Source organism: Apus apus, chromosome 24 (assembly GCF_020740795.1).
Source record: "Apus apus isolate bApuApu2 chromosome 24, bApuApu2.pri.cur, whole genome shotgun sequence".
NCBI lineage: Eukaryota > Metazoa > Chordata > Aves > Apodiformes > Apodidae > Apus > Apus apus.
Window position 1 is genome coordinate 1,331,989 of NC_067305.1, and position 27,693 is coordinate 1,359,681.

The window sequence follows — 27,693 nt, forward strand, 5'->3', positions numbered from 1 at the left end:
GGGGCCGCACAGGTGCCCCCACCCGCCTGCACGCAACGGGGGGGCAGGAGGGTGACGCTCCCGCATCGCCCCGGGAACCCCTCCCCGGGCAGTGGGTGCCCAGCCCGGCACGCTAACGAGCAGCCCCGCTAACGAGCAGCAGGCCCAGCAGTGCCCGAGCCCAGCACGCAGCAGCTGTTCAGCTCATCTCTTTACTCAGGATACAACTGCCCTCTCGGCGCATCCACCGGCACCACCGGCCTCGCGCCCCGACGCAGCTGACACATCCCCCCGAGTGCTCCCTACCAAACTAGAGCTTTTCTGTTTAGTTTTGTGTAAATCTGCAGCATTAAAAAAAAAAAAAAAAGAATAATAATAATGGGAAGGGTTGTGGGAGGTGTTCGACCAGGGGCAGCGGGTGGCTCTGCGGCACGGTCGGATGCCCAAGCCTTGGCCAGTGCCTCGGCAGGGCAGAGGGGCTGCTGGCAGCTGCCGGGGTGCTCTCCCATGGTGGGGTCCCACCAGCACCCCAGCTCACTCCTCTGCCACTGATGGAGGGAAAATGCAGCCTGGCATCCCCACCCTGGCTTTGGTCCTGCTGAGCATCCCACCGTCAGCCCCCTCGCCTGCCCCAGGGCTGAGGCAATGCTGGGGCAGGAGCCTGGAGGGGAGTGTTCATCAAATGGGCTGCCAGGTCTTGTCAATGGTCTGAATGTGCTCCTTGGCCTTCATGCGGAGGGAGGCGATGCTGGAGCTCCTCTGGTCCACCTCCTCCAGCGGGTACTTGTCCACAAAGGTGGTGCCGCACTGGTAGGGCGCGGGGGCCATGGGCTGCATGCCCTGCCCCATCGGCGGGGGGGTGTTGAGGAAGGAGTGCCCACCATAGGGGGGCTGCAGGGCCTGGGGGGCTCCCATGAAGCCAGGGATGCTGTGGACCGTGGTGGCACTGGAGATGGGTGATGTCAGCCACGGGTCGAGTGGGAGGGAGTTGCTCATGGGGCCCACGTTGGGCGTCATGGGGGGCCGGTTGAAGGAGAGCACAGGGGTGTCATGGAGCTTCATGGAACTGGCCTCCATCTTCTCCTGCCGCCTCCACTTGGCTCGTCGGTTCTGGAACCAGACCTGCAAGGGAAGAGCTGGAGTGAGCCCCACCATGCCCAGCCAGTCCCTTGCAGCCTGCCCCACATGCTGTGCCCTACACGGGATCCCCATTGTGTTGTGCCCCACACAGGGTGTCCCATCACCAAACAGGGTGCTCCTGGGGGGATGGGCCATCTGGAGTGTCCCATCCTTCATGGGACACCCCATGTCTCAGGTCCCAACGAGGGCTCCTGCAATCCTGGGCACACCAGACGCCTCTGCCAAACCTCTCCCAAACCCCAGAGGCTGAAGGCATCTCTGAAGGGTGGAAAGTGTGAGGTGACACTGCACAGCCCCTGCCCTCACTGCTCCACAGGAATGCACCACCTGGCCCCACAGAGGCCTCAGTATAACATCATCTGGCCTTCAAAAGCCCCTCAGAAAAAGCTTTTAGAAGCCAAAATGTCACAGTTTCACCAAAATGCCGCAGGAACAAGAGGCACCTGCAAGCCAAGGCTGGTGGTGATGGTCCCATTATCCCCAGAGACCCCAGCAGCAGGGGACATGGGCTGTCTGCCACACAATGCAAAAAGGGGGAGTAAAGATGAACAGATGAGAAGAGGATGTCCTCCATGGGCTGGTCACACAGTTGGTGGACACTCAGCTATACTGGTGCAAACTTGTGTCCAGAGAAGGGCAACAGGGCTGGGGAAGGGGCTGGAGCACAAGTGTGAGCAGGAGCAGCTGAGGGAGCTGGGGGTTCAGCCTGGAGACAAGGAGGTGAGGGGAGACCTGCTGGCTCTGCAGCTGCCTGAGAGGAGGTTGGAGCCAGGGGGGTCGGGCTCTGCTCCAAGGAACAAGTGACAGGACAAGAGGAAATGGCCTCAGGTTGTGCCAGGGGAGGTTTAGATTGGATTTTGGGAACAGTTTCTTCCCCAAAAGGGTTGTCAGGCCCTGGCCCAGGCTGCCCAGGGCAGGGGGGGAGTCCCCATCCCTGGAGGGGTTTCCAAGCCCTGTAGATGTGGTGCTGAGGGACATGGGGCAGTGGTGGCCCACATGCCAGAGGATCCGTTTTGGGCAGGGAGAGGGTTTTTAGAGAGTTTTTTTTCCTTCCTGGTGGTGGCTGCTCCCATCCCTCCAGCTGATGCCACAGGAAAGCAGGCAAACCTCAGCTACTTGTGACCATTTCCAACTCCTTAAGCCCGGGAAAATGCAAGATCCTCATGGATTTGGGGGTATTATTCATGTTGGAGCAGGGCAGTTACAGGGGGATGGTGGGGCTGGAAAGGTTCATCTGCTCAATGGGCTCATCAATTAATGACGCTGATCATTACATTTTCATAGAATCATCACATTGTTTTGGTTGGAAAAGACCTTCAAGTCCAATTGCTCACCCAGCCCTGCCAAGGCCAGACTGGGAACAAGATGAGGTGGTGGGAGCACAGCAAAGCTCTCCAGGACCAGGGCTATCCCTCAGCCATCACCCAGGGGACAGGTCGGGGTGCTGGGCCACTGGCTGCCCTCCCTACCTGCACGCGGACCTCCGGCAGGTTGACCTTCATGGCCAGCTCCTCGCGGCTGTAGACGTCGGGGTAGTGGGACTTCTCGAAGGCGCGTTCCAGCTCATGCAGCTGGTAGGTGGTGAAGGTGGTTCGGTTCCTCCGGTGCTTCTTCTTGGGCTGCTCCTCCTCGGTGGTGGCTGGTGGGGTGTCCTCTCCGTCTCCCGGCTTCCGCAGCTCACCCAGGTCCCCCTCGCACTTATTCAGGAACATGGTGGCACCTGCGTGGGGACCAGGGGTGTCAGCTGGGGGGTGAGGACATCACCCCCCCCGTGGCCCCAGGGATGGATGGAGCAGGGGATCGATGGTTGGGAGGACGGGGCGGCCCCAGGGTCATGCGAAGGTCTAATCCTCCCTCCTGCTGCAGCATTATCCCAGGGCCACGGCCGGGGGCTGGCACTGAGGGGACCAGGCTGGGCTGGCTTCCTTGCTCCAGCTCCAGCTCCAGCTCCAGCTCCAGCCCCTCTTCTCCAAGGACTACAAGTCCAGCCCTGACCTGCTGGAGGACCCAAGTGCCACCCAGTGCCATCCCCTGGCTAATAACCTGTTCTCTGCACGCTCAGAAGCGCGTTCAACCCTTGCAGTGTTTCATCTTTAAGCTTTTTATCCGGCATCTGAGATCTTCCTGCAGTAGTTGCTGGGGATTAAGGGCCCCTCTCTATGGTGAGGATGTGGGCAAGCATGGAAATGGGGCAGAAAGCCACAGTCCTGGGGCACTTCAGCTAATGCCCAAATGGGTGTGGGGTGGGAAAGGGAACATCATGTAACTTGGGGGTCCCGAGAGGGCAGCTGCAGGGGGTGGGGGGATGCTCAGGGGGTGCATGGGGGGGCTGTGCAGTGGGGTAGTGAGGGGAGAGTGTCTGCATGGGGGTGGGCATGGCAGGGGCCAAGCGTGTGTGGGCTGGGGGGTCTACAGGGCTGAGCAAAGCAGAGCAGGCGTGGCCTGGCATGGCTTGGCATGGTACAGCATGGCACGGCAGGGCATGGCAGGGCATGGCACAGCATGGCACAGCAGGGCATGGCAGGGCACACGTGCACGGAGCTGGGTGCAGGGGGAAGGTGTGAAGTGTATGGGCAGTGTAGGGTGGGCAGTTTGTGCCGTGTGCCATGCATGCAGTGTGTGCAGAGCAGGCGCAGTGTGTGCAGAGCAGGAGCACCCTGTGCAGTGCAGGTGCAGTGTGCAGGGTGCAGTGGCTGTGTGTTGTGCCTGCAGCTTGCACAACACAACGTTTGCAGTGCACAGGGTGCAGTGTGTGTGTGCAGTGAGTGCAGTGCATGTGCAGTGTGCACAGCTCACAGCGGGTGTGCAAGCAGTGCAGTGCCCACCACGTGTGCAGGGTGCTGCAGTGTGCGGGCACAGTGTGACTCTGTGCACAGCAGCTGTGGGGATGCAGTGCGTGCACTGTGTGTGCAGTGTGTGTGCAGCGTGTGCACAGGGCGTGCAGAGCCTTCCTGTGCCATGCCCCCAGTGTGTGCAGTGCAAGCACCTGCAGAGTGTGCAGCACAGGACACTGCAGTTGTGCAGCATATGCAGTGTCTTTGTGCATGGCATGTGCAATGCACCCAACATGTGTAGCCTGTGCTGGTGCAGCGTGCTCAGAATGTGTCCTGGCTGTGCAGTGGGTGCAGTGCAGTGGGTGCAGTGCAGTGGGTGCAGCGTGTGCAAGGTGGGCAGCGCATTCCAGGGGCCACGTGTGCAGTAGGTGCAGTGCAGGGTGTTTGCAGGGCCTGTTGCACATGCAGTGTGTGCAGTGCACATGCAGGGCTGTGTGCAGTGTGTGTGCAGTGCCAGTGTGTGTGGCTCTGGGTGCTGCCAGCCCCCCTGGCTGCCCATGGCCTGTCCTGGGGTGCCCTGTGCCCTGGGGCTCCAGCCCTGCAGCCACAGGGGGGCTGCAGCCTTGGGGTGCTCAGGGGGGGCCATAAGCAAGGGTGGGGGGCTGCGTGCTGCCCCTGGGGTGCCCCGAGGCAGGGGTGGGGGGTTCTGGGGGGAGCAGGGACCCCCTTGTCACCGTGTGAGTCCTGGGGACAGGGGAGGGGCAGGTCCCGCGCTGCTCTCCCGCTCTCACTCACCCGCTTCTCATTTGCGCAGCTCCGCACCTACAAGGAGGGGGGAGAGGGGATGAGCACCCAGACCACCCAGAGACCCCCTGGGACACAGAACCCCAGGGGGCCCAGCACCCCACCACAGCCCCTTGGCTTCCCTACCCAGCTGTGCCCAGTGGGGCAATGGGGGTTATGGAGCTGGGGCAATAGGAGCGGGTGGGATGGGCACCGGGGAGGACTGGGGACAAGATGGGGCCAACGGGAGGAGAGAAGAGGTGGGGTGTGTGGGGGGTCAGGGACAAGTGCCCTGTTGGAGGTCAGGGCCAGGGGTGGGGGCAGCCCCCATCACCCCCTCACCCAGACCCCCTGGGGCAGCCAAGGAGGGTAAAACCCCCCGGGAAGCAGAGTCTGGGGTGGGGGCAAGAACAGCAAAACAAGCAGGAGCAACCCTGCGGGAGGGGGGTGCAAGGGCCAGACCCCCCCCCACCCGGCTCCACCTTGGCTTGGAGGGGTCACAGGGGTCCCTGGACGTGGATGGGGGGGACCCTGGTGGGGTCAGGCTGGGGGACATTGGCACCAGCCACCCGGTGGTCCCTGTGCTCTTGGGAGGACCCCAGGGAGCCCTGAGCCTTCGCTGCCGGCATTTGAGGAATCCTGCCAAGAGGTGCTGAGGTGGGACCCACCCCCCTAAAACCGGGCAGTGCTGAGAGGGTGCGAGGGGGGACCCACCTCCCTGTTCCCCCCCCCCAGCATCCTTCTGCCGCCGCTGTCATCCCAGTTGCAATTTTTGGGTTTAAGCCCTTAAGCTTTCAAACTGGGCTGGGAGCCAAAGGACCTGGAACCTCTGGAGATTCACCCCCCAATCCCTGGGGTTCCTGCAGGGGCTGACAAGCACCCCCCTCCCCGGCTTGGGTGGGGGGCTTTGCTTGTTATTAAAGACACCCAGAAAGGCAACAGAAACTGCATCCAGCCCTGGTAGAAGCGGGTGAAAAAAATCACTTCCCTAGTGCCAGAAAGCAGCTCAGCATCAGCAAAGACACGGCGGGGACGTTGAGGGGACAGCCTGGGGACAGCCCCGGCTTTCCCTGGGTCCCATTTTTTTGCCTTCCAAAGCCCATCTGGGCGCCAGGACGTGGCCCCCGGGCTGGGGTCTCCTGGGAGGGGCTGCAGGCAGGGGGCGGTGGGAGCCTGGGTGTCCCCAGCCCCTCGGCCCCGCTCTAGGTGGGCGCCAGTGATGCCGCCGAGCGCCCAGCACCCGGTGCTGAGCCCCAGGGAAGGGTGGAGCCCCGGGCACACCCCAGGGACACCCACTCCCTTTTCCAACACCTTCCCCCGGCGCTTTCTCCCGAATCGGAATAAAACGGCGTTACCTGCTGGGCCCAACTCAGCTTTTCCAGGAGTATTTAACTTTGCCGGTCCCTCCTGGGAACCAAACAAGCGGCTCAACCTCACCAATCTCGCAGCTTTGGCAGCCAAAGTTGCCTCTAGTCTTCTTATTTGTCACAGAACCGCCGTGCTAAGGCTTGGGAGAATCTTTATTTAGTGTTGCAGATGTCACCAAGGCCCCGCAGATTGGAAATGAGTCCAAAGGATTAAGACGAGGTTATTAATTGGAGGCCTTCCCCTTTAAGAATGATTGACAGTTACTTTCTGGACAAGTAATTGCTCTAAATGTCCCCCCAGCGCGGGTCCGGGGGGGTGGCGGTGGACAAAGCCCCGAACTGCCTTCCCCACTCAGATTGTCTCCCCACAAAGGCGTCCTGCTGGAGTTTGCCTTGTAATCCCCTCATTACGGGCGAGGAAAAAGAATTAGAAACAGGGGGAGTGGAGAAGAAAGGCTGGGGAGATGCGGGGGGAGGGGGCAGGATTTCCTTCGGCTGCCCAGGCTCTGCCCCCGGGGTGGGGGTCCGGGGCGGGCACCCCAAGCCTGGGTGGGATAGGGATGCTGTGTTGGTGGATGTTGTCCCCCCTAGATGGGGACAGGGAGCTGGGGGTGGCCCCAGGGACGGTGTGTGTGGCCCCGCAGGGTTGCAGTGATGTGGCTGCAGAGCCCTGGGGACTGGGTGTGGGGACAGGTGTGACAGCCAGTGATGGCCCCGGGGTGTGGGGACAGGGACAGGGACCAAGCGTGGGGTCCAGCTGTGAGGACCGACTGTGGGGACTGGGTAAGGGGTCTGGGGACCTGCTGTGAGGTCTGGGTGTGGGGACCAGGTGTGAGGACCAGTTGGAGGGACCAGCCATAAGGATCAGGCACCCTGAACAACACTGGGGACCTAGTATGGACACCAGGCATGAGCAACAACCACGGGGACCAGAGGTAGGGACCAGACAGAGAGACCCAGTGTGGGGAACAGCTGTGGGGAGCAACTGTGGGGAGCAGGCATTGGGCACCCACTTGGGACCAGGCAAGGGGAAGACTCCTGGACATGGGACTCAGCACCAGGACCAGGCATGGGGACACCCTGTGGGAACCATCACTGGGGGCTGCCCGTGGCCCTGGCTGTGGAGGTGTGGGGCAGGGGCAGCTGGCTTGGGGACAGAGTCACTGTCCCTCTCCTCCCCTCCCACCGCTGCCCTGGGAGCCCTGGCCCAAGGGACAACAGGAACATCAGGATGGGACTCCTGGACTGCTCTGGGTGGGGGTGCTCAGTGCTGCCTAGACCCCTCCCTGCCCAGCCCCATCCCACTGGGTGGGTTTCACCCTTTTCTTTCTCTGCTTACTTTTACTTTCTCCCAAAAGCCCCTTCCTGCCACCTGCAACTGCTGCCATCCCCGGCCACCATCTCAGTTTCCTCCCACTCCCTTCCTCCCCTGCCACAGTTCCCCTTTTGGATGGCAACTGTCACTGCTGCGTTTTTGGACCTCCCCACGGAGCAGGGTGGCTGCTGGTCCCACACTCTTCCCACCAGAGCTACTGCTGTAGGACCCTAGAGCCACCTTTGCACCCCAGCTTGGGTCCCTCCCTGTGGGGCTCTGCAGCTCCCCCTGCCCCCGCTGGTGCTGCTCTGGGGACGTGATGCCAGCTCCCCTGGGGACATCGTGCCCACCACTCCAGGGACAGGCTGTTCCCACCCTATGGATGGTGTGACATGCCCCTGGGGGCCACGCAGCCCCTGGCGAGGGGGTGACACCCCCTCACCCTACAGCACTGCCAGGGCCCCACCTGTAGCAGGGGGGTGCTGCCTCGGGAGGGGCTGGGGACACCCCCAGGCACGGGGACGACATGAGAAGCTGAGGATGCAAAAGGGCACCTGGACCAGCTGCTGCCCCTTGTGCCCACACCCGCGGTGGGCACAGGAGCCATGTCCCCTGCTCTGGTGGCCCTCGGCCGTGTCCCCCTGGGGTCCCAGGGCCCTGGTAGGTGCGGGGGGTGCTGCTGAGTGGTGCAGGGGTGCCAGGCCTGCGTTTGGGTGCAGGGGGTTGGGTCTGGGGGCAGCTCCCCTTGCTGGCGCTGCCGGCGACGCGCCCGGCACCGGCCCCGCTGGCCGCCTTAAGGTGTTGGCTCTCCCGGGAGGGCCGGGGGGGCCAGGAGGCTTATTTGCCAAATGATTATAATTGCCTTTTAGGAGCAGATAGCAAATTGATTTGCTTCCTCGTCCAAGGCCCGTAATCGCTTCATCACTTTAAAATATTAATGCTATACTTCTTTGCTAGTTTCCCAATTACCCTAATTGAAGGCAAATTGGTTAAGAAGGTGCAATGCAGAGTATCAGGGGGTTTAGTTCACTCAAATGACAGTTTTAAACCTCCCTAATCCTATTAGCAGGCAAAGCTGCTAACGCTTAGAGACGCTGCGTCAGCTTACCGGGGCGGTGGGGCCGGAGGCGGGGGTCGGGGCGGGGGGCGCCCGGGGGCCACCGGCCTCACGTGACCAGCTCGGCCGGGGATTTATCACTTTTTTAGTTCATTAAGAGGCCTTGGGCAGGCGGGGAGGCGACAGGGGTGACCCAAAAGGGTGCTGAGCGGGAGGCAGGTGGCAGCGTGGGGAGGGCGGGGGGTGGGGGGGGTGGGGGGGGGGGGGCCAGGATGATTAGCCAAGGAGACCTGGCGGAGGGTCCTGACCCGAATCCCGCGGAGCTCTGGGAGTCCCCGCGCAGCCCCACCGGGAGCCCCAGGTTGCCCGTCGGGGCGGGATGGGGCCGTGGTGCAGAGTGGGGGTGAAGGAGCCCAGGGTAATGAGGCGCCTTGGGGAGCTGGGTGCCACTGTCCCAGCAGCTGGCACTCCCTGTCGAGCCCCCAGCACAGGGAAGAGTGAGGAGGTGGGGTGGGAACGGGGCTGCACTGGGTGCCACGGCTGCTGCTGCCCCACTGGGGACCTGGCTGGGGGAGCAGTGGGGACACAGACAGCCCCATCCCATGGAACACGGGTGGATTTTTGATGGGAGATTTGGCAAGTTCTGAAGAACGGCTGGAGAGCAGGGGCAGTGGGGGTGGCCGGGATGGTGGGGAAGACAGGGATGGGGAGGAAGACAGGAATGGTGGGGATGGCAGGTGCAGCGAGGCCACTAAACTCCATGAGGCTCCCAGGTGTGATTCTCACACACTCCCTGGGATGCTCCAGCAGTCACCAGCCCCTTGCCCGGTACCTGGAGGGATGTGTGCCCAGAGGGAGAACCCAGCATCTCATGCACCTGGGGACCTCCTTGCTAGACCTCCTGCAGCTCCAGCTGCTCCAGCCTGGGGTGGCTGAGACCCGTGGCTCTTGTGACAGCGATGAGCTCTGTGGAACAGTTCCCAGCCCACCTGCACTGGATTCAGCCACCCACTCCCAGCCTCGCCGGCGTGGCCGTGGGCAGCCCGGGGCAGAACTGTCCCTCAGACCTTTCCGGAGCAGATGGCCCCGGCGCGGGGCGGACGGGGGCGGCTCAGCGCGTCCTTCCTTTCATGCAAACACAGCGTGAATCCCCGGGCGCTCCTGCTCCGGCTGGGAGGTGCCGCTGGGGCCAGCACTGCCGGTCCATTTTGCAAGGGTTCAGCTAGCTTAGTCCTCGGGGACAGGCGACTCAGGCAGATTAGACCTCACTAAAATAGGCAGGTATTAGTGATCTCAGCAGCCCCCAGCCTTCCGGCACGGCGGCGTTTAAGCCAGTGCCGCTGCCCAACGCCCGGGAGCAGGGAGCGAGTCCCTGGAGGGGCAAGAGGCAGCAGGACACCCCGGCCAAAGGGTCCCCTTGCTGCCTGTGCTGCCAAGGGATGCTCGAGGGGGGGTGAAATGCTGCCCCAACCCCCGGCCCCCACGGGTGCTGCCCCCAAGGGATGCCCAGGGGGTTGACACAGGGTCCTGCTGGCTCCTGTGTGCCCCTGGGGGCTGCTGCAGGTGGGGAGGATGGATCTGGTGGCCCAGCATAATGGCTGGTTGGTGCCTCGAGGGCACATGGGGTAGCCCTGCTGCATCGGGGTCACTGTGTCCTCCCCCTCCGCCCTGGACAGAGTGCATGCAGTTGAGGGGTACAGCTGGAAGACCAGACTGGTGCTGGCAAATGCCATGTTTATTGAGACAAATGGTGCGAGAGGCCCTGGGACTGGTTCCTGGGGATGATGGAGCATCAGGGACCACCATCCACCCCATTTGGGGGTGCACACCAGGGGTACCACGAGCAAGGGCTTGGCCAGCACAACTGGAGGGGACCCAGGTGTCCTGCATCCCACCACCCACCCAGCACACCCCAGAAAAACAACAGGGAATGTTCTCTTTGGGGGGGGGAAAGGGGGGGGGACGACGACACCCATCCCCAGGTAATGGCATTGATAACAACCACATCCCATTGCAGGGGGGCAGGGGCTGAGCCCTAGTGCTGCCGTTGTTCCCGGCCGGCAGGGCGGGCAGCGACGCTACATCAGGGCACATTTCTCCTTCACCTCGTCTACGGTGCCCAGGGCACGGTCCCGCAGTGCCGGGAGCTCCAGCTGCAGCTTCGTGAAGAAGGCGAAGGCCCTGGTGTCACCATCCTCCTCCTCCTCCTCCTCGCCCCGCACCATGGCCACCAGCTCCTGCGGCAGCTCCACCGCCCCGCCCGCCACGTGCAGCTGAGCATCGTCCCGCTCGTCCTGCACCCGGGGGAGACGCGTCGGGGCTGTGGGCAGAGCCAGGGAACAAAGGGGCAGCAGGTCCCTGGGGGGCAGGTGGGTGTTGTGGGGACACTGGGGATGCCCTGGGGGATGCTGGCACTGCCCGGTCCCAGATTCGGACAGGCGGACGGACACTTAGAGAGGCTGATGGTGCAGGTGGAGATGGCAGCCATCTGCTGCCCTCTTCAGGAGCCATCTCGGGTCCCGGGGGAGGCCTGGTAGCCACCTGGCCTTGGGCTGTCCCGGAGGAAGGAGGGTCAAAGGAAAAACCCTGAGGTCCCTCCCACTGGTGGGCTGGTCCTTACCTGGGGCAGGTGGTACTTGTCCCGCAGGTGCATCCGCACAGTGGCCCGTTCTGCCTTCTTCTGTGCAAAGGCCTTGTCCCTCTCGATCCTGCAGCAGTGGGTGCTGCACTGTCACCCCACCACCACAGCCCCCCCAGCACTGCCCTGTCCTCTGGCTGCAGTGACTGTGCCAGCCCCATCTGGGCTTGGAGAAAGGGACGCAGAGGTCCCCAAGAGGGTTGTAATGGGGACCTGGGGGCAGGGGCCACATCCTGCTCCTCCAGTCCCAGCACCCAAGAGAGATGCTCACTGGAGGTGCCCGTCAGAGGGACTTGCTCCTCCTGCAGCCTCTCAGCTCCTGGGCCACTGGGTCCCCACAGCATCCAGACCCAGGGACGTGGGACCCTAACGCAAACCTACCTGAGCCCTGCCACTCCTCAGCTCCATGGGTGCTGGGCTAGCACCACACCCCCCACACCCTCAGACACTGACACCCAGGGGTGCCCCTTGTCACATACAGTGTGCACTGAGCCACTGCCCCAGCCCTGTGCCAGCACCCACAGGGACTTCTGGTGCTGCAGGGAGAGGTGCTGAAGGGCACCTGCTCTGCCCCTGTCACATCCCCGGCTGCCTCCCTGGTCCTGTTCCCCCTGGGACTATCCATGGTGGGTGAGACCCTGGTCCTTGTGCATGGGGGACCCTGCTGAGCCCTCAGCCCCCACCAAGCCTTACTTCTCCTCCAGCAGCTGCCGCTGATACTCCTCAAACTCCTCCCGGGCCATCCCGCCGGGCAGCGCGGCCTCCTTGCCGTCCTTGGGGGGCTCCTTGTGGGGCTCCTCCGCACCCCCCCGAAAGCTCTTCAGGGCAGCCGTGAAGAAGGAGGCCATGGGTGGGTGCCCGTGCCCCTGGGTGCCCGTCACCACCAGGTCCCTGCTTGGGGCCAGCGCCTGCAAGGTCAGCGGGACTGGCTGCCCCCGGGGCGGCGCGGATCAGGGCTGGATTACGGCATTAGGAGGGGGAGCCACAGGCACCGGGGTGGAAGGGCCTTCCCACCCCACTTGCTGCACCCAAGGGTGCTCAGGGGGCAATGGCAGCGTGGGGGGAGAGCGGGGTGCTGCCCTGTCAGCACAAAAGGAGGGGGTGGAAGGAGCCACTGAGCCCCAGCACACCCCGAGTCGGGTTGAAAGACCCACCCCCCATCACAAGGACCCCAGTGGAGGGTCGGGTCCTGCTGGGGGGAGCCCTGTGCCCTGGGTGCTCAGAAGAGCCACCCGTGTCACCACGGCCGGGTTGGAGGTGCAAGAAGTTGGCGCAGAGGAACCACAAAGAGAAAGAGCTGAACCCCCCCCCACCCCACGGGAGGGTCAAAGGAGGGGAAGGCAGGGGGTGGGTGCACACGCAGAGCCACGCGCAGCCCCCCTGCCCCCGTTAATCCGGGCTCCTCTGAGATGTGGAGATTGCTTGGGAGCCGGGGGCTTCCCAGTGCCCGAGGACGTGCCCTGCTCTCCTAATCTATGCGCAAACAATTCCCATACAGGCTCTGATTAAAAGAATAATCCCTGGCTGCCCCGAGAGGAGAGGGGCCAGGCTGCACGCCGGGGGCTCCCAGGGCCAGAGCCAGCCCCCCCCCACCCCCGGTCCTTTCCCTGTGCCTTGCCAGGCCCCAAGTGAGGGATAGGCCTAATTTGAGTCCAGAGGCTTAAAGATGCTGTTGAACTAATTTCTTTGGTTTAATCAAAAAGCCCAAATCCGGGTGGTTTTAGCTGGCTGTGCCTGGTGTCCCCGCACGGGGCGGTGGCTGGAGCAGGGCTGTCAGGGGTTGGTCCTCCAGCGAGTGGAACTGTCCCATCCTGTCCCCTGTCACCAGGAGTGGCAGCTCAGAGGGACTCCACGTGCAGCACCTGCCCTGGGGGCTGTGTGGGGTCTGTGGGGCATGGCTGCCCTTGGGGGCTGCTCTCCCCACCCCGGGGGAGCCTTCTCTGGGCTGTGTGGTAGGAAGAAGGATCTGTGCCAGCATGGAAGGAGACTCCAGGATGGAGAGAGGCTCTGCCTCATCTCTGAATGCCCTGGGGGAGGAGAGACCACCCCCCAGCTGCTGCCCCATCTCCACTGGGAGAGAGCAGTGCCACGGGCCACGCTGCTCCCAGCCCCGGTGGGTCCAAGGGCCTTCTGGCCATGGGTCTCCAGGAGTGGGATGAGGGTTAAACATCCCTCAGGTGCTTCAGCTCCTTTTGCAGCTTCTCTGTGATCTTCTTGAAGGACGGCCGCTTGCCTGGCTCCAGCTCCCAGCAGCTCCTCATCAGGGCATAGATGGTGGGTGGGCAGCCTTCGGGGGGCTCCATGCGGTACCCCTGCTCCAGCAGCTCTGTCACCTCCTTCAGGCTCTGGCAGGATGGAAAAGCCAGCTGGGACCCCCCTTTTCCTGCCCCCAGCCAGAGGAGGGTGGGATGTCCCCATCCCATTGGTGCCAGCAGGGTGTGACTCGTGGTGTTCCCTGGCACAGAGCTCACCAGCTTGGGGTAGGGTGCTCGGCCGAAGGAGAAGGCTTCCCAGAGGAGGATCCCGTAGCTCCACACGTCAGACTTGGAGGAGAATTTCTGCAGTGGCCAGAGGAGGGGAGGCTGAAGGTGGCCAGGGCTGCACTGGGCCCCCATCCCTCCCCGAGGACAAGACAGGTGACAAAGTGGCCCCTTGCCACCCCCAGCTCCACTAGTCCCATCACCCACACGACCCTGGGTCCATCCTGCTGGAGCTGCCCCAGCTCCTACTGTGCAAGGGCTGGTCAGGGCAGAGCCTGGATTTGGGGACATGCAGGGCTGAATGTGCCAGAAGCCACCATGGGACAGGGATGGGTTGGCAGGAGGGGGAACAAGCGGGGGGAACCAGGGGCTTCAGCAGGAACCCTTTGTCCCCTCTCCCTTCCCACCATTGCTCACGTTGTGTTTCAGTGCCTCCGGGGCCGTCCACTTCACGGGCAGCAAAGTGGCATCTGCACCCTTGGGATTGACCCGGGCCAGGCCGAAATCACTCACTTTGGCCACGTTCTCCTCAGAGATGAGGATGTTGCGGGCAGCCAGGTCCCTGTGCACCAGCTTCTTGGACTCCAGGTAGTCCATGCCCTGGGCCACATCCCTGCCGTGGCCAAGCGAGGCAGAGCACAGTGTCAGTGCCACGGGGATGCAGGGCACTGGTTCTCAGCTGGAGGAAGGGAGATGGACTTACAAAGCAAACTGGAGGAGCTGCTGAGTCGAGATGAGTGCCCGGCCCCGCGTGCGCAAGAAGTTCACCAGGTTGCCCTGGTAAAGGAGGAGAAACACGTAAGGACCAAAGGGATGGGGTTGCCTGGAGATGCTGCCTCTCTTGGGGGCTGCAGCACCAGCATCTGTCCAACTCAGTCCCCAAACTGGGATTTTGTCTCCAAATCTGAGTGGTGATGGGTCCTGCTGGCCAGGGACCAGCTGGGTGCTCTCACCTTGCTCATGAACTCCATGACGATGTAGAGGCCGTTGTGCAGGATCACACCAAGCAAACACACCAGGTTTTTGTGCCGGACCTTCCTGAAATAGAAGGGATCCAGGTCAAGGGGGGCTTGCTCATCCCCAGGCCGGGGGGCAGGGTTGGGCTGTTGGCCCCTCAGGGCACTCACGTCATGGCAGCCGTTTCTCTGAGGAAGGCCTGGGCGGTCACGTCACACTTGATGTTCTTCACAGCCACCTTCTGCCCCATATACTCACCCTGCAGGACGTCTGGGAGGGGACATGGGGGATCAGGCTCAGCCCTGCTTCCCAGGCCGAGCCCTCCATGCCTCAGGATGGGGAGGGGGCATCGGGGGTGCCCTTTGGGCAACCTCCAACCCCATCTTCTCACTCACCTCCGAACTCGCCTTGCCCGATGAGGTCTCCCAGCGTGAGGTTCTGCAGGTTCAGCAACCAGCCAGCTGGGCACCAGCACGAGGGCAAGTTAGGAGGGGCTACCAGTTGGACCATGCCGCCTTGTTCCCAAAACCTGGACCATGACCCTCTCCCACCATCTCCTACCTTTGGCCAACTCCTCCTCTGCTGACTTCATCCCAGTTTTCGGTTTGGGCTTCACCAGCTTGGTGCAGATGGCTCCCTGCTCCTTCATGTAGTGCTGCCAAGGGATGGACAGACAGGCAGTGTGGCAGTGCCTCCTCTTACACCCAGGCTCAGGGTGTGGAACTGGGAAATGACCATGGGATGTTCTCTGGGACTCCACCACCACCCTCGAGGGGCCTGGAGCCCCTTCAGCCCAGGGCTGTGATTTGCAGCCCACATCTCAGCCCTGCTCCCCTCTGGGCACAGCCAGGGAAAGACCATGATGGACCATGGGCCACATGGGCCACTGCTGGTGAGGCTGGTGGCAGCTGATGGGGTTCCAGCCCGTTAGGGGTGGTTTGCAGAGGTGACGCAGAGCGGGAGCGGCGATGGCGTCAGGGTTAGAGGTTGAGGCCGGGGAAGCTGAAAGGGGAAAGGACCCACTTGAAAGCAGAAGTTGTGTCTAAATGAGGAAAACATCTCAGGGTGCAACTGTCTGGAGAGGAGATGGGCAGCAGCTAAGGGACAGAGCAAAGATGGACCTCGAGGAAGAAGAGGTCACTGGAAGGGCAAGAGCTCATGGAGCTGGCCAGGAGTCCTGCAGGGTCAGCAGTGAGAGGGACTCTTGGAGGGGAGAGAAACATGTCAAAATGCCTCAAAGCCTTGGTGGAGATCAGACCTTGTCCAGGAAGGGGCAGAGGCTGCTGGGATCTTCAAAACACCCTAAGCCCTGCTGTGGTGTGAGCACCAAATGTGGCCTTGGGCAGGGGACTGGGGCTGCTGCTGGCATGGCTGGATCATGGAATCATCGAATGGTTTGGGTTGGAAGGGACTTTAAAGATCATCTAGTTCCTGCATGGGCAGGGACACCTTCTGCTAGATCAGGTTGCCCAAGGCCCCATGGCAGAGGATGTCCCCAGGGCACCCCAGATCTCTCCATTCCAGTTCTGGGCCCCTCAGTTCCAGAAGGACAGGGAACTTCTGGAAAGAGTCCAGGGCAGAGCCACAAAGATGCTGAAGGGAGTGGAACATCTCCCTGATGAGGAAAGGCTGAGGGAGCTGGGTCTCTTGAGCTTGGAGAAAAGGAGACTGAGGGGTGACCTCATCAGTGTTTACAAATACGTTGAGGGCGAGTGTCTGGAGGACAGAGCCAGGCTTTTTTTTCAGTGATGTCCAGTGATAGGACAAGGGGCACTGGGTGCAAACTGGAACACAGGAGGTTCCACGTAAACATCAGAAAAAAATGCTTTACCGTGAGAGTGACAGAGCCCTGGGACAGGCTGCCCAGAGAGGCTGTGGAGGCTCCTTTGCTGGACACACTCAAACCCCTCCTGGACACGTTCCTGTGTGATGTGCTCTGGGTGATCCTGCTCTGGCAGGGGGGTTGGACTGGGTGATCTTTCCAGGTCCCTTCCAACCCCTAAGATTCTGTGATTCTGTGATTGCACCCCAAACTGAGTGGGAATCATAAGTCTTTGGCAGGGACAGAGAATCAAACCAGGGAAAGAAACCCAATGAAAATCCCAGGAGGAAGGGACAGGGACCTGCCACTGCTCCCTGTGACCCCGTGAGGTTCTTGCCCTCAGTCGGGTGCTGGTGAGGTTCACTGCCCAGGGAGGGGGGGGGGGGTCTCACCTCAATCATGTCAATGAGGTTGGAGAAGTGCTGCTGGCTGTCGATGCTGAGCGTGTGCTCCTGGTGCACCACGCGGTAGTGGATCACCTCCCTGCCAAAGCTCACGCACAGCACGTAGTCACCAGGGTGCCGGACAGACTCACGCACCAGGAACAGCCCATCCTCGGGGGGCTGCAGCTCCTGCACTGCCTCCACCCCTGAGATCTTCCCGTGGAACCAGCTGGGGAGAAGGACATTGGGGAGAGGGCATGGGGGTGAGGGACACTGGGGAGAAGGGCTGTGCCCATGGGCTTCCTCTGGTGCCAGCAGCCAGATGAGGAGGGCAGAGCCCCCAGCAAAGCTACATAGAGCCTGTTGCTTAAACCCCCTCCTTTTGGGGTCCATTTAAGCTGGGTGGGCACAACTAGGGGCCTTTCAAGTCAGGCATTGGCCCCAGCGAAGCCCTGGCTGTCCCCAGCTGCCCACCCAAAACCTGCCTGGGGAATGAGGTGGACTCATCTGCTGTCACAGCTCCTGGGGGCTGACTTGGGATGAAGTGTGAAGGGGCTGGAGCACAAGTGTGAGCAGGAGCAGCTGAGGGAGCTGGGGGTTCAGCCTGGAGACAAGGAGGTGAGGGGAGACCTGCTGGCTCTGCAGCTGCCTGAGAGGAGGCTGGAGCCAGGGGGGTCGGGCTCTGCTCCCCAGGGACAAGTGATGGGACAAGAGGAAATGGCCTCAGGTTGCACCAGGGGAGGTTTGGATTGGATCTTGGGAACAATTTCTCCCTGGAAGGGGCTGTCAAGCCCTGGCCCAGGCTGCTCAGGGCAGGGGTGCAATCCCCATCCCTGGAGGGGTTTCCAAGCCCTGTAGATGTGGTGCTGGGGGACACGGGGCAGTGGTGGCCTTGGCAGGGCTGGGTGAGCAGTTGGACTCAGTAATCTAAAAGGTCCTTTCCAACCAAAATTATTCCATGACCCTATGTCCCCCCCAGCCCCCCAGCTGTACTCACGGCATGAGGCTGAGCTTGGGGTCAGCACGGATGGCCCCGCGCTCCCGCAGCACGCTGGCCACCAGCAGCCCCTCCTGCCCCGTCTCGTTGTGCCTGGCGCGGTACCAGCCCTTGCCCTGGGGACCAGAGGGTCTCAGGGCAAGGGGAGGAAGGGGGGACCCCACCGGGGAGAAGGGGCCTTTCTCCAGCAGCTCAGCTGATGGCACCAGGGTCCCATCCCCTCCGTGCCCTCCTGGGGCAGCAGGTGCCCCAGGCACCCGTTGGACTCACCTCCACGGCTTGGATGATGGTGACCACGTCGCCCTTGCGGAAGGCCAGCTCCTGGGCCTTGGGCTTGGTGTGGTCGTGCTTGGTGACACACTGAGTCCCAGGGGGCCAGTGTTTCTGCAAGGGAGGAGGCAGCATCACAGGGACCACACAAACTGGTTCCCTTCCACCTCCCACAACCATCAGGGCCGGCTGAAACCCTGGTTGGTGACAGGAGGCACTGGGCACCAGTCCCCCTAAACCCCACAGTGGCCCTAGGGGGACATGTCACCCTGACGTCATCATCCCTGTGGCAGCCCCACTCACCCTGGACATGGTTGTCAGCACATCAAGGACTCCCTGTCGTCTCCTGCTGCCACCTGCAGAGAAGAAACCAAAGGGGGCTGAGGAAGGATGGGGCTGAGCTGGCCTGTCCCAGGCCACTGATGATGTCCTCACAGGCTCCTTTGGCCAACGCAGTTCCTTGCAAGCCCACCTATCATCCACAACACCCTCACACCACACCAAGAGGGACAAAAAGGCTTAGAGCAGCCTGCAACCCCTGCCCGTGCTGGACATACCCCAGGGACACTCCTGTCCCAAACCCAGGTGGGAGCAGACCCCAGCTATCTTGGCCCCTGCACTTTCTCCCTGCCTTGGAGACCAACAACGTGCTCCACCTCTCACCACCACTGCTGGCATGACAGGAGCCCATTGCTGCAGGGGGATGGTGGTTTTACCAGAAACTTCACAGGATCACAGCATGTCAGGGGTTGGAAAGGACCCCCAAAGATCATCCAGTCCAACCCCCCTGCCAGAGCAGGACCAAAACCAGGGCAGGTCCCTCAGAAAGGCATCCAGACAGGTCTGGAAAGTCTCCAGAGAAGGAGACTCCACAGCCTCTCTGGGCAGCCTGTCCCAGGGCTCTGTCACCCTCACAGCAAAGAAGTTCTTCCTCAGGTTGAGCTGGAACTTCCTGGGCTCCAGTTTGAATCCATTGCCCCTCGTCCTGTCCCAGGGCACAAGTGACAAGAGCTTGTCCTGCCTTCTTGCTGCCCTCATGGATTGATAGACATTCATGAGATGCCCCCTCAGGCTTCTCCTCTCCAGACTGAACAGCCCCAGGTCTCTCAGCCTTTCCTCATCAGGCAGGTGTTCCAGTCCCTTCATCATCCTCGTGGCCTCCCTTGGCCTCTCCCCAGTAGATCCCTGTCCCTCTGGAACTGGGGAGCCCAGAACTGGGCACAACACTCCAAGTGAGGTCTCACCAGGGCCGAGCAGAGGGGGATGAGAACCTCCCTGACCTGCTGGACACACTCCTCCTGATGCATCCCAAGCTACCACTGGCCTTCTTGGCCACAGGGGCACATTGTTGTCCCATGGAGAACTTGTTTTCTGCAAAATACTTGTTTTTTCAAAAAAATCCCTGTTTTTTCATCTCCTGTTTCAGCAGCTCCAGATCATCAGGGATGGGGGAGGAATCGGATCTTTGGAGGTTCCTTCCAACCCCCAACATGCTGTGATTCTTGGTGCTCAGTGAACACAAAAGCCTGGGCAACGCGGGGCTGGACCCCACTGGAAACCCCACTGTTGGCTCTTGGAAACTTCTAGAAGGAGCAGGATGATGTCTCCCCTGCTCTGGTGGGAGAGGTGCAGGAGCCCACTCAGTTCCTTGGAGCAGAGATGACGATCTTTGCTCTATTCCTCTTTTGGAGGGTGAGTCATGGTCACTCCTCTGCATCACCGGTGCCAAACCCCGGCCTGTCTCCTTGGCGCTGAGGATCTGAGGACCTACCCTGCCAGTCCCCATCCAGATCAGTGACAAAACAGGGACAAGTGTAGCTGCTGCAAGGTTAACATCAGTAGGCAGCAGTTTGATCTGTTCCAGAAGCCATCTAGCTGGCAGAGACAACCTCTCACACACCCGTGCCACACCTAGTGTCTTGGTGGCCTTGGAGTTGCAGAGGCAGCCACTCCATGACTGTTCCCAGCAGGAACAGCCAAAGTCTGACATGACTGGACACAGCTCAGCTCACTTCCAGGATCGGTGAGGACCTCATGGGCACGGAGCTTAAGGCCAGGGTCTGACCCATCCCCCTCACTGTGGTACAACCTGGTACAAGGAGGGACACGTTGGCTGAGCCGCCCAGGCTGCCTGTGGCTCTGACAGTTGGTCCTTTGTTTTCTGCTGCCCCAGGACAGTAACTTCTGGTGAAAAGCAGCAATTACTTGCTCAGCCTTGCCCCTGTGTGCAGGCAGCGGGTGGTGCTTGGGAAGGACACTCTGAGCACCCAAGGGACCAGCTTCTCTCCTGCCCAGCTGGCACCAGGGCTTGGACATGCATTCCCACAGGGGCACCTGCTGCTGGCAGAGCCTGGACACTGGCCGAGGTCTCCACCCAGCCACCAGCAGGCAGTGAATCACCTTCCTCCTGCTGCTGCTCACATGCCTTGTCCTACAGCAGCTATTTGATCATGGAGTTGTCTGGTCCATGTGGTTCCCACCACTGGAATGAACATTCCCACAAGCTGGATGTGTGGGCAGAAAGCCCGGGAGGAGATATTTGCCCCCCCTCTTTCTTTTGCAATTGTTCTACACTTGAAAAAAAGCTGGTTAAGCCGAGTATTTGCAATGAGGAGGAGACGTACAGAAGCACAGCTGGGTTTGGTGGAGCCTTCCCAAGCCTGAACTGCAGAGCTCAGGCTTCTTTCCCAGCCAAGGAGCTGCCAGGACCCAGCAGCATGGGGACACAAGTGGGGTCACCCTGCACCTCCTCCCTGACCCGGGAGCCGAGTCCCCAGTGCACACGCCTCCGAGACAACAACTGCTGCACCTTTGCCACAACCCCCCTGTTGCATTAAGGGTCACTTGGACAAAGTACAGCTCTCCTGCTGAAGAGCAGGTGACACTTGCCCACAGTCCTCCCTCACCACCGGGCTCTTAATGCTACACCCCAGTCGCAGCCCTCTCCACCAACACAGCAGAGCTGCCACCACGTCACCCGCTCCCAGCAGCTCCAACAGACCCTGGCACTCACCTCCCAGCCACCTCCAGGCAGGGCTCGAGGGACACGGTGTCTTGGGACTCGGATTCCTGAATTCCTGGTGAGTAAATTCGCTTTCATATGCAGCAGCAAAGGTTTGTTTTCAAGGACGAGCTCCCAGAAAGAGCTGCTGCGCTATTTCCTGATTTCTCTTCTGGTGAGGGCTGCAGATGCAGGGTCCTAGTGCCTGCTGCCTGCAGAGTCAAACATTAATCAGAGATGACTCATTATTTGACAACACTTACAACAACTTTTAACCTTTGAGGACACAATACACACCCTTGCTAGAGATGAACTGGAGATCACCAGATCACAGAATCACCAAGGCTGGAAAAGCCCTCTGAGATCATCAAGTGCATCTATGACCTGACACCACCACATCTCCAGACCAGGGCACTAAGTGCCACCTCCAGCCTTTCCCTGAACACCTCCAGGGATGGTGCCTCCACCACTTCCCTGGGCAGCCCATCCCAATGTCTGATCACCCTTTCCATGAGGAGGTGCTTCCTCATATTCAACCTAAACCTCCCCTGGAGCAGCTTCAGGCCAGATCCTCTGGTCCTGTCACTGGTTACCTGGGAGAAGAGCCCAGACCCCACCTGAGCACAACCTCCCTTCAGGTGGTTGAAGAGAGTGAGAAGGTCCCCCCTGAGTCTCCTCCAGGCTAAACAACCCCAGCTCCCTCAGCCTCTCCCTGTAAGACTTTCCCTCTAGTCCCTTCACCAGCCTCATTGTCTCCTCTGGACCTGCTCCAGTTCCACAATGTCCTTCTTGCAGTGAGGGACCCAGAACTGCACCCAGGACTGGAGGTGAGGTCTCACCAGTGCTGAGCACAGGGGGAGAATCACATCCCTGCTCCTGCTGGCCACACCATTCCTGACACAAGCCAGGATGCCATGGGCTTCCGGGGCCAGCTGGGCACACTGCTGCTCAGATGCTCAGTCCTGCAGCACTCACAGAAAACAGGTTGCACAGAGAGGTGCTGGAGCCCCCTTCCCTGGAAACATTCAAGGTCAGGCTTGTCCAGGTTCTGAGCAACCTGGTGTAGTCAAATGGTCCCTGTGCACTGCAGGGGGGCTGGACTAGATGACCTTTAGAGGTCCCTTCCAACCCCACACATTCTATGACTCTATGAAACCTAATGATCCACTCTGCAAATGGGGACATTTGCTGTTGCCACCTTGATTGCTGTGAACAGAGCAGCAGGAGTGGGTGCCCATGGCTCTCCAGGGAGACTGAGACTCAGGAGGGGATGTGGTGGGACCAGGGATCCTGAAGTCCAATCCCATCTCAGCACTGGCTGCTGTGAGCCGTACGGGAGGCTGATCCAACACTTTGCTGCTCTCTGGGGCCTGGGAACACAGACGCTTGACAGGCTGGAACAGGCAGTGGCAGAGAGACCTTTCAGTGGGCACCACTGACTAATGGCAGTGGCTTATCTATATCCTCCAGCACCCACAGCTAGAGGGGAGGGAATAATTGCTGCCCAACACCCCAGCCAGAAAACTGGAGACCAGTTTGGTACGAAGGTTCAACATTTCCACCATGCTGAGCAAAATGGTGTAAAAAGAAGGCAGTTTCAGGCAACAGTTCCTTCAGTCTTTTTAACAGCAAAACACAGCAGGCAAGGAGTTAATAATGAAGTTGAAAAAGTGCATAAATGGTTCTGGAATTTTGCTTTACCTCAAGGAAAAAAATGTGACAAACTGATCAAGCTGTAGATTCTCTGGAATGAACACACAGTTACAGCATCTGAGACTTCCCTTAAAAGCTTTTCTATAAATAATGACTGCAAGTGTTCAGAAAAGCAACAGGAGGTTTGTAAAAACCAAGTGTGAGTGTCTGGGGGCTGGAAACACAGCTCTGCCACATGCAGGTGTTAGTCCTGCCTCATGGATCAGAAGGTAGCCAGGCCTCTCCTTCCTGGAGAGTGTTGCTATCAAAAATTCCCATTGACTATCATAGAATCATAGGGCAGTTTGAGTTGGAAGGGACCTTAAAGATGATCCAGATCCAACCCCCTGCATGGGCAGGGACACCTCCCACCAGCCCAGGCTGCTCCAAGCCCCATCCAACCTGCCCTTCAACACTGCCAGGGATGGGGCAGCCACAGCTTCCCTGGGCAACCTGGGCCAGGGTCTCACCTCATAGTGGAGAATTTCCTCCTGATCTCTAACCTTAATCTCCCCTCTTCCAGTTTTAATCCCCTTGTCCTCCACTCCATGCCCTATATATGCTGCTGTTGCTTCTCTAGACACAAGCCCCTCCTTAGGAGGTTTTTTTAGCAGTTTGAAATGAGTTTCTAGATGGTGAAAGCACCCGGAATGTATCAGCTTCTGTGATGATTTTTATCATACAGACAAGCAAAAAATTATCTTTGCTATTTTACCACCAAAGCAGCCAAACACACACCCTTCCCCAAACCACCCACTGACCTGCACTTGACAATGAACAGCTTCCTGGGGATGAATGTCAAGTGACTGAAGAGCTCAGTTCAGAGCTTCCTTCTAAAAATGTTTAAGATCTGAGACAACTGAGTGCATGCAGGGTTTTACAGCTGCCTGGTAATCTTCTTAACTGCAGTAATCATACCAGAAATTCTCCCTCCAAAGCACACAGAATAGCAGAATGTATCACCTCTTGTCATTTAGGCTGAGTCTTCGGGGGCTGAGAGAGTTGGGGTGTTCAGCCTGGAGAAGAGAAGGCTCCAGGGAGACCTGAGAGCACCTTCCAGTGCCTGAAGGGGCTCCAGGAAAGCTGGGGAGGGACTTGGGACAAGGGCAGGGAGGGAGAGGACAAGGGGGGATGGAGGAAAACTGGAAGAGGGAGATTGAGGTGAGACATGAGGAGGAAATTCTGGAGTGTGAGGGTGGTGAGAGCCTGGCCCAGGTTGCCCAGGGAAGCTGTGGCTGCCCCATCCCTGGCAGTGTTGAAGGGCAGGTTGGATGGGGCTTGGAGCAACCTGGGCTGATGGGAGGTGTCCCTGCCCAGGCAGGTCCCCTGCCCATCTTTAAGGTCCCTTCCAGCCCAAATCATTCTATGATTTGTCCATCACTCACCTACTGAAGGTTTATGCAAGAGTAGAAGTTTTTTTCCCACCTCCATTCACATTTTTTATTTTGGTGGTAAGACTCTACCACCACTTTCTGAATAAATATAAACCCATTAAAACTGCACTCAGAAATTACAGTGAAGTTGGATATTTTTTTCCTTCCATCACTTCCAATCTGAGCCATAAACCAGGTTGTTCAGGATAACTATCCATGACCTTAGCAGCTGTTTTATGTTTAGGAACTTCTCACCAGCATGTACTTTCACAACAGGCACATACTTACTCCTTCTTAAAATTTTGCCAACCCATTGAGTAATGTACAACAGCTATTTTAAAAGCCCCCAGCAACATTACAGGGCTATTTATAACAGGAAGGAAAGGCAACATCCATTTAAGCTGCAAAAGGCTCTAGAAGGACGCAAATGAAAAACCCACATAGAAATTTAACTAGAACAGGATTAATTCAGACACAGTGACAAGCCAGTATTTGTCTTCATAATGGATGTGACTTCATTTTAAAGCTCATATGAAAAAGCAATCAACTTCTAGAACAGAATTTCTGCTAGCAGTCATTTGAGTCCATAGTGTGTCCCCTGGAAGATAATGACTTCTTCCTGCAGCACCCGCCTCCTCTCAGGTCTTCAAGTCCCTCAACCACCTGGGTCAACACAGGCTTCTTCCAGGCATAAACAGCTCTGACACTTGTCTTTGGTTTGTTTGGGGTTATTCTTCTTCTTATCTGCTTTTGCTTCTAGTGAGAATGGGAAGAACAAAACCAGACCTCACTGGAGTGAAAATCTGAAGTGTTGTGTCCAGTTCTGGGCTCCCCAGTTCCAGAGGGACAGGGATCTACTGGGGAGAGGCCAAGGGAGGCCACGAGGATGATGAAGGGACTGGAACACCTGCCTGATGAGGAAAGGCTGAGAGACCTGGGGCTGTTCAGTCTGGAGATGCCTGAGGGGGCATCTCATGAATGTCTATCAATCCATGAGGGCAGCAAGAAGGCAGGACAAGCTCTTGTCACTTGTGCCCTGGGACAGGACGAGGGGCAATGGATTCAAACTGGAGCCCAGGAAGTTCCAGCTCAACCTGAGGAAGAACTTCTTTGCTGTGAGGGTGACAGAGGCCTGGGACAGGCTGCCCAGAGAGGCTGTGGAGTCTCCTTCTCTGGAGACTTTCCAGACCCATCTGGACACGTTCCTGTGTGACCTGCCCTGGGTGTTCCTGCTGCAGCAGGGGGTTTGACTTGATGATCTTCAGAGATCCCTTCCAACCCCTGTGATTCTGTGATTTCAAATTTCCATGTACGGTTTCATAGCTACAAGGAAAGGAACATTTTCTGGAATTTGTGAAATAATAACAATGGAAGCAATCTAAATGCTTCATCACCTGGCACAGCACTGAAAACAGTACTTACCCACAGGAAAAAAAAAAAAAAAAGCCTGATTAATATAAATCCTTGCATGTAAGTCCATAAATACATATTTGAAAAATCAGAGTACTAATTATGCATGAAATAAAACATGGAATCAGTTCATCAGCTAGTTCAATTATTCTTGAAAAAACGTGGCAAGTACGGTAAAACCCATGATTAATATTGTCTAAAATCAAAAGCCTTCCATAACAGTGTCTCTTGTTAACCTCTCGTACGAGGTCACACAAAAGGCTGTACATCCAGCAGCCCTCCAGGTACATTTTCAGAGGTGTTTGTAGTTCTGCTTCTAGTTTCATCACCTCAATAAATGTGTTGCCTGTTCCCTGTCTTTTTATTAATCTGTGAATGAAGAAAACTGGATTAGTAGCTCAACTCTTGACTATTTAGGAAGACATCATTAATAACACTTAAGTGAATCCTTCATCCTATTGTCAGCTGTTTGTTACCATAAGGTTTTCTCCAGTTTGTTCTATTCCTTGTCATTCTAGCAATGATTATAGCAGCTGACAGTAGTGGATTAAATTTATTACTGACATTTACACCTCTAATGCAACACAGAACAAAGGCCTACATTAAAAGTCTTGCTTTGTTAAGTAAAACCTTCCACTTGAGTCCTTGGCACCCAGACTGTCACCAGGTCCAACAGGAAACACTAAAAAGTCACTCTGCAAAGACAGGATCTCTCCAAAGTTCTTCCAATGGTAAGAAGTCCTTGAAAAGAAAAAGCAATTTAAGACTCTTAGAATCTTCGTGCCCTGCAAAAAAAAAATTAACTGCAATTGTTACTTTGATGAGGGTTATTATACCAACTTCAAAGCTGTAGTTAGGCCCAAAAGGTTTTAAGCTTTTTATCACAAGCTGACACAAACATCTCAATGATGCTACACACACCAGACACTGATGCCTTCAGTATTCCAGAACATTTCAGAACAGGTTATAGCTCACACCACCTCCTCCTCTTCATCCTCAGCACCCCTGCTCTGTGAGCACTTCTCAGAAGTCACCTGCTTCCAAACTTCTCTTCATACAACAGTTTCTGGGTTCATCAAACCACAAAGCACAGCACAGACCAACTTCAGCTGCAGAGCTGATCTCACACACACACCAGACTTGACTCAGTTTAAGAGCAAGAACTAAACACAGTCACCTTGCTGTAAATATTCTGGTATAAAAGGGGACACTGGGAAAGAACTCCAGTAAAGACAACTCTGAAGGACCACAGGGGAATCTCTTAGAAAGAAACAATCTTCCTCCTAGGCCAAATGAAAAACGTAACAATTCTGGTGTTCAGATATTTTCAAAGCTGTAACTCAGACAAGACTTAAAGGACTATGTCCAAAAGTGACTGAACACCTGGAGTAGAAGGTTTTTAGGGATATTGGCTTGAACAGTCAAAACCAACTTCAATTGTGGACTAATTCTCAGGAATTTTTCAAGAAATACACTTTGATTCTGCTGTGCTTTGGTTGGTGGTTGTTTTTTGAAGCGATGAAGTTACTTCCCTGATAACTGGAACATCATTTCATCATCAGTTTAGAGAAAAATGTACAGAAAACATTTTTTACATGGGTAAATTTCTCAGCACAGATTACAACTGTAGGGCAGAGACATTTGGCAAAGCTGAGCAAGACACTGCTCAGTTCATACCTGGTTATCCCAAGAGCTTGTTCACTGCAGTGAACTGACTTAGAGCATATTATTTATATCCCAATTTTCCCTTCAGAAATATCTATGAAATATTATTGACTTGCTGTACACACTTCTAGAACATAAGAAGCTCGACCAGGTTGACATCTCTACAAACCTATCCCACCTTCTCCTGGCCCCCTGGACATGTGCCACACGTGCACCTGCTCCTGTGGAGGAGCCATCACAGAGCTCACACTGAAGCTGGTTTTGAACCCTGTGGGGCTCCAGTTTCCTCGGTTTCCTGCCTTCTGAACAACGTCTTTCTTTTTCTGCTTTTGTCATTCTAAGTGCACTCCTTAAGTCTGCAATCAAACAGGGCAACATATTCATTTCCTTTTCAATGCTAGCACTGTTTTTCTACTAAAACGCTAAACATCCTGTGAAAATTTCCTGAAACACTCAGATTAAAAACCAAAGAAACTGTCTTTGGGGTCACAGTCAAACCTGCAATGTGTAAGGAGCTCCCAAGCACAAGAGTTTGATGAATTTCTCCTCTGCTGCCTGGCACTGCTGTTAAACACTAACACCCAACCGAT

The 27,693-nt window shown here is 57.9% G+C and overlaps 3 protein-coding genes across 4 annotated transcripts; all 3 read right to left on the reverse strand.

The window, feature by feature from the left end:
- Window positions 1-569: 569 nt before the first annotated feature.
- On the reverse strand, window positions 570-4,723 carry RAX2 (retina and anterior neural fold homeobox 2). Its single transcript, XM_051640045.1, has 3 exons — window positions 4,689-4,723; window positions 2,589-2,839; window positions 570-1,101 (listed from the first exon to the last, which is right to left on the reverse strand). Exons 2-3 carry the CDS (start codon window positions 2,829-2,831, stop codon window positions 658-660), a joined length of 687 nt encoding a protein of 228 aa, XP_051496005.1. The 5' UTR covers window positions 2,832-2,839; window positions 4,689-4,723; the 3' UTR covers window positions 570-657.
- A 5,770-nt stretch (window positions 4,724-10,493) lies between these two features.
- LOC127394199 (complexin-3-like) lies at window positions 10,494-11,901 on the reverse strand. The gene is made up of 3 exons (XM_051640046.1): window positions 11,747-11,901; window positions 11,036-11,123; window positions 10,494-10,709 (listed from the first exon to the last, which is right to left on the reverse strand). Exons 1-3 carry the CDS (start codon window positions 11,899-11,901, stop codon window positions 10,494-10,496), a joined length of 459 nt encoding a protein of 152 aa, XP_051496006.1.
- An 819-nt stretch (window positions 11,902-12,720) lies between these two features.
- On the reverse strand, window positions 12,721-21,056 carry MATK (megakaryocyte-associated tyrosine kinase). Of its 2 annotated transcripts, none has more exons than XM_051640022.1 (13): window positions 20,976-21,056; window positions 18,266-18,318; window positions 17,963-18,076; window positions 17,693-17,808; window positions 16,705-16,924; window positions 15,052-15,145; window positions 14,886-14,951; window positions 14,661-14,760; window positions 14,487-14,571; window positions 14,237-14,310; window positions 14,047-14,146; window positions 13,525-13,611; window positions 12,721-13,398 (listed from the first exon to the last, which is right to left on the reverse strand). In XM_051640022.1, exons 2-13 carry the CDS (start codon window positions 18,272-18,274, stop codon window positions 13,216-13,218), a joined length of 1,248 nt encoding a protein of 415 aa, XP_051495982.1. In that variant the 5' UTR covers window positions 18,275-18,318; window positions 20,976-21,056; the 3' UTR covers window positions 12,721-13,215. The 2 variants fall into 2 exon arrangements, with proteins under 2 accessions (XP_051495982.1, XP_051495981.1); XM_051640021.1 differs by having other exon boundaries at window positions 13,951-14,146.
- Window positions 21,057-27,693: the final 6,637 nt, after the last annotated feature.

What these genes read in the sequence shown, in the direction of transcription:
- RAX2 (XM_051640045.1), bottom strand. Translation starts at nt 2,831, where the DNA reads ATGTTCCTGAATAAGTGCGAGGGGGACCTGGGTGAGCTGCGGAAGCCG. An exon ending in TGCCGGAGGTCCGCGTGCAG is followed by an intron (nt 1,102 to 2,588) that starts GTAGGGAGGGCA and finishes CTTCCCTTGCAG; the next exon opens with GTCTGGTTCCAGAACCGACG.
- LOC127394199 (XM_051640046.1), bottom strand. Translation starts at nt 11,901, where the DNA reads ATGGCCTCCTTCTTCACGGCTGCCCTGAAGAGCTTTCGGGGGGGTGCG. An exon ending in CGGCAGCTGCTGGAGGAGAA is followed by an intron (nt 11,124 to 11,746) that starts GTAAGGCTTGGT and finishes CCACTGCTGCAG; the next exon opens with GATCGAGAGGGACAAGGCCT. An exon ending in ACAAGTACCACCTGCCCCAG is followed by an intron (nt 10,710 to 11,035) that starts GTAAGGACCAGC and finishes CCCCGGGTGCAG; the next exon opens with GACGAGCGGGACGATGCTCA.
- MATK (XM_051640021.1), bottom strand. An exon ending in CGGAGGCACTGAAACACAAC is followed by an intron (nt 13,612 to 13,950) that starts GTGAGCAATGGT and finishes TGGCCACTGCAG; the next exon opens with AAATTCTCCTCCAAGTCTGA. An exon ending in GAGCACCCTACCCCAAGCTG is followed by an intron (nt 13,399 to 13,524) that starts GTGAGCTCTGTG and finishes CCATCCTGCCAG; the next exon opens with AGCCTGAAGGAGGTGACAGA.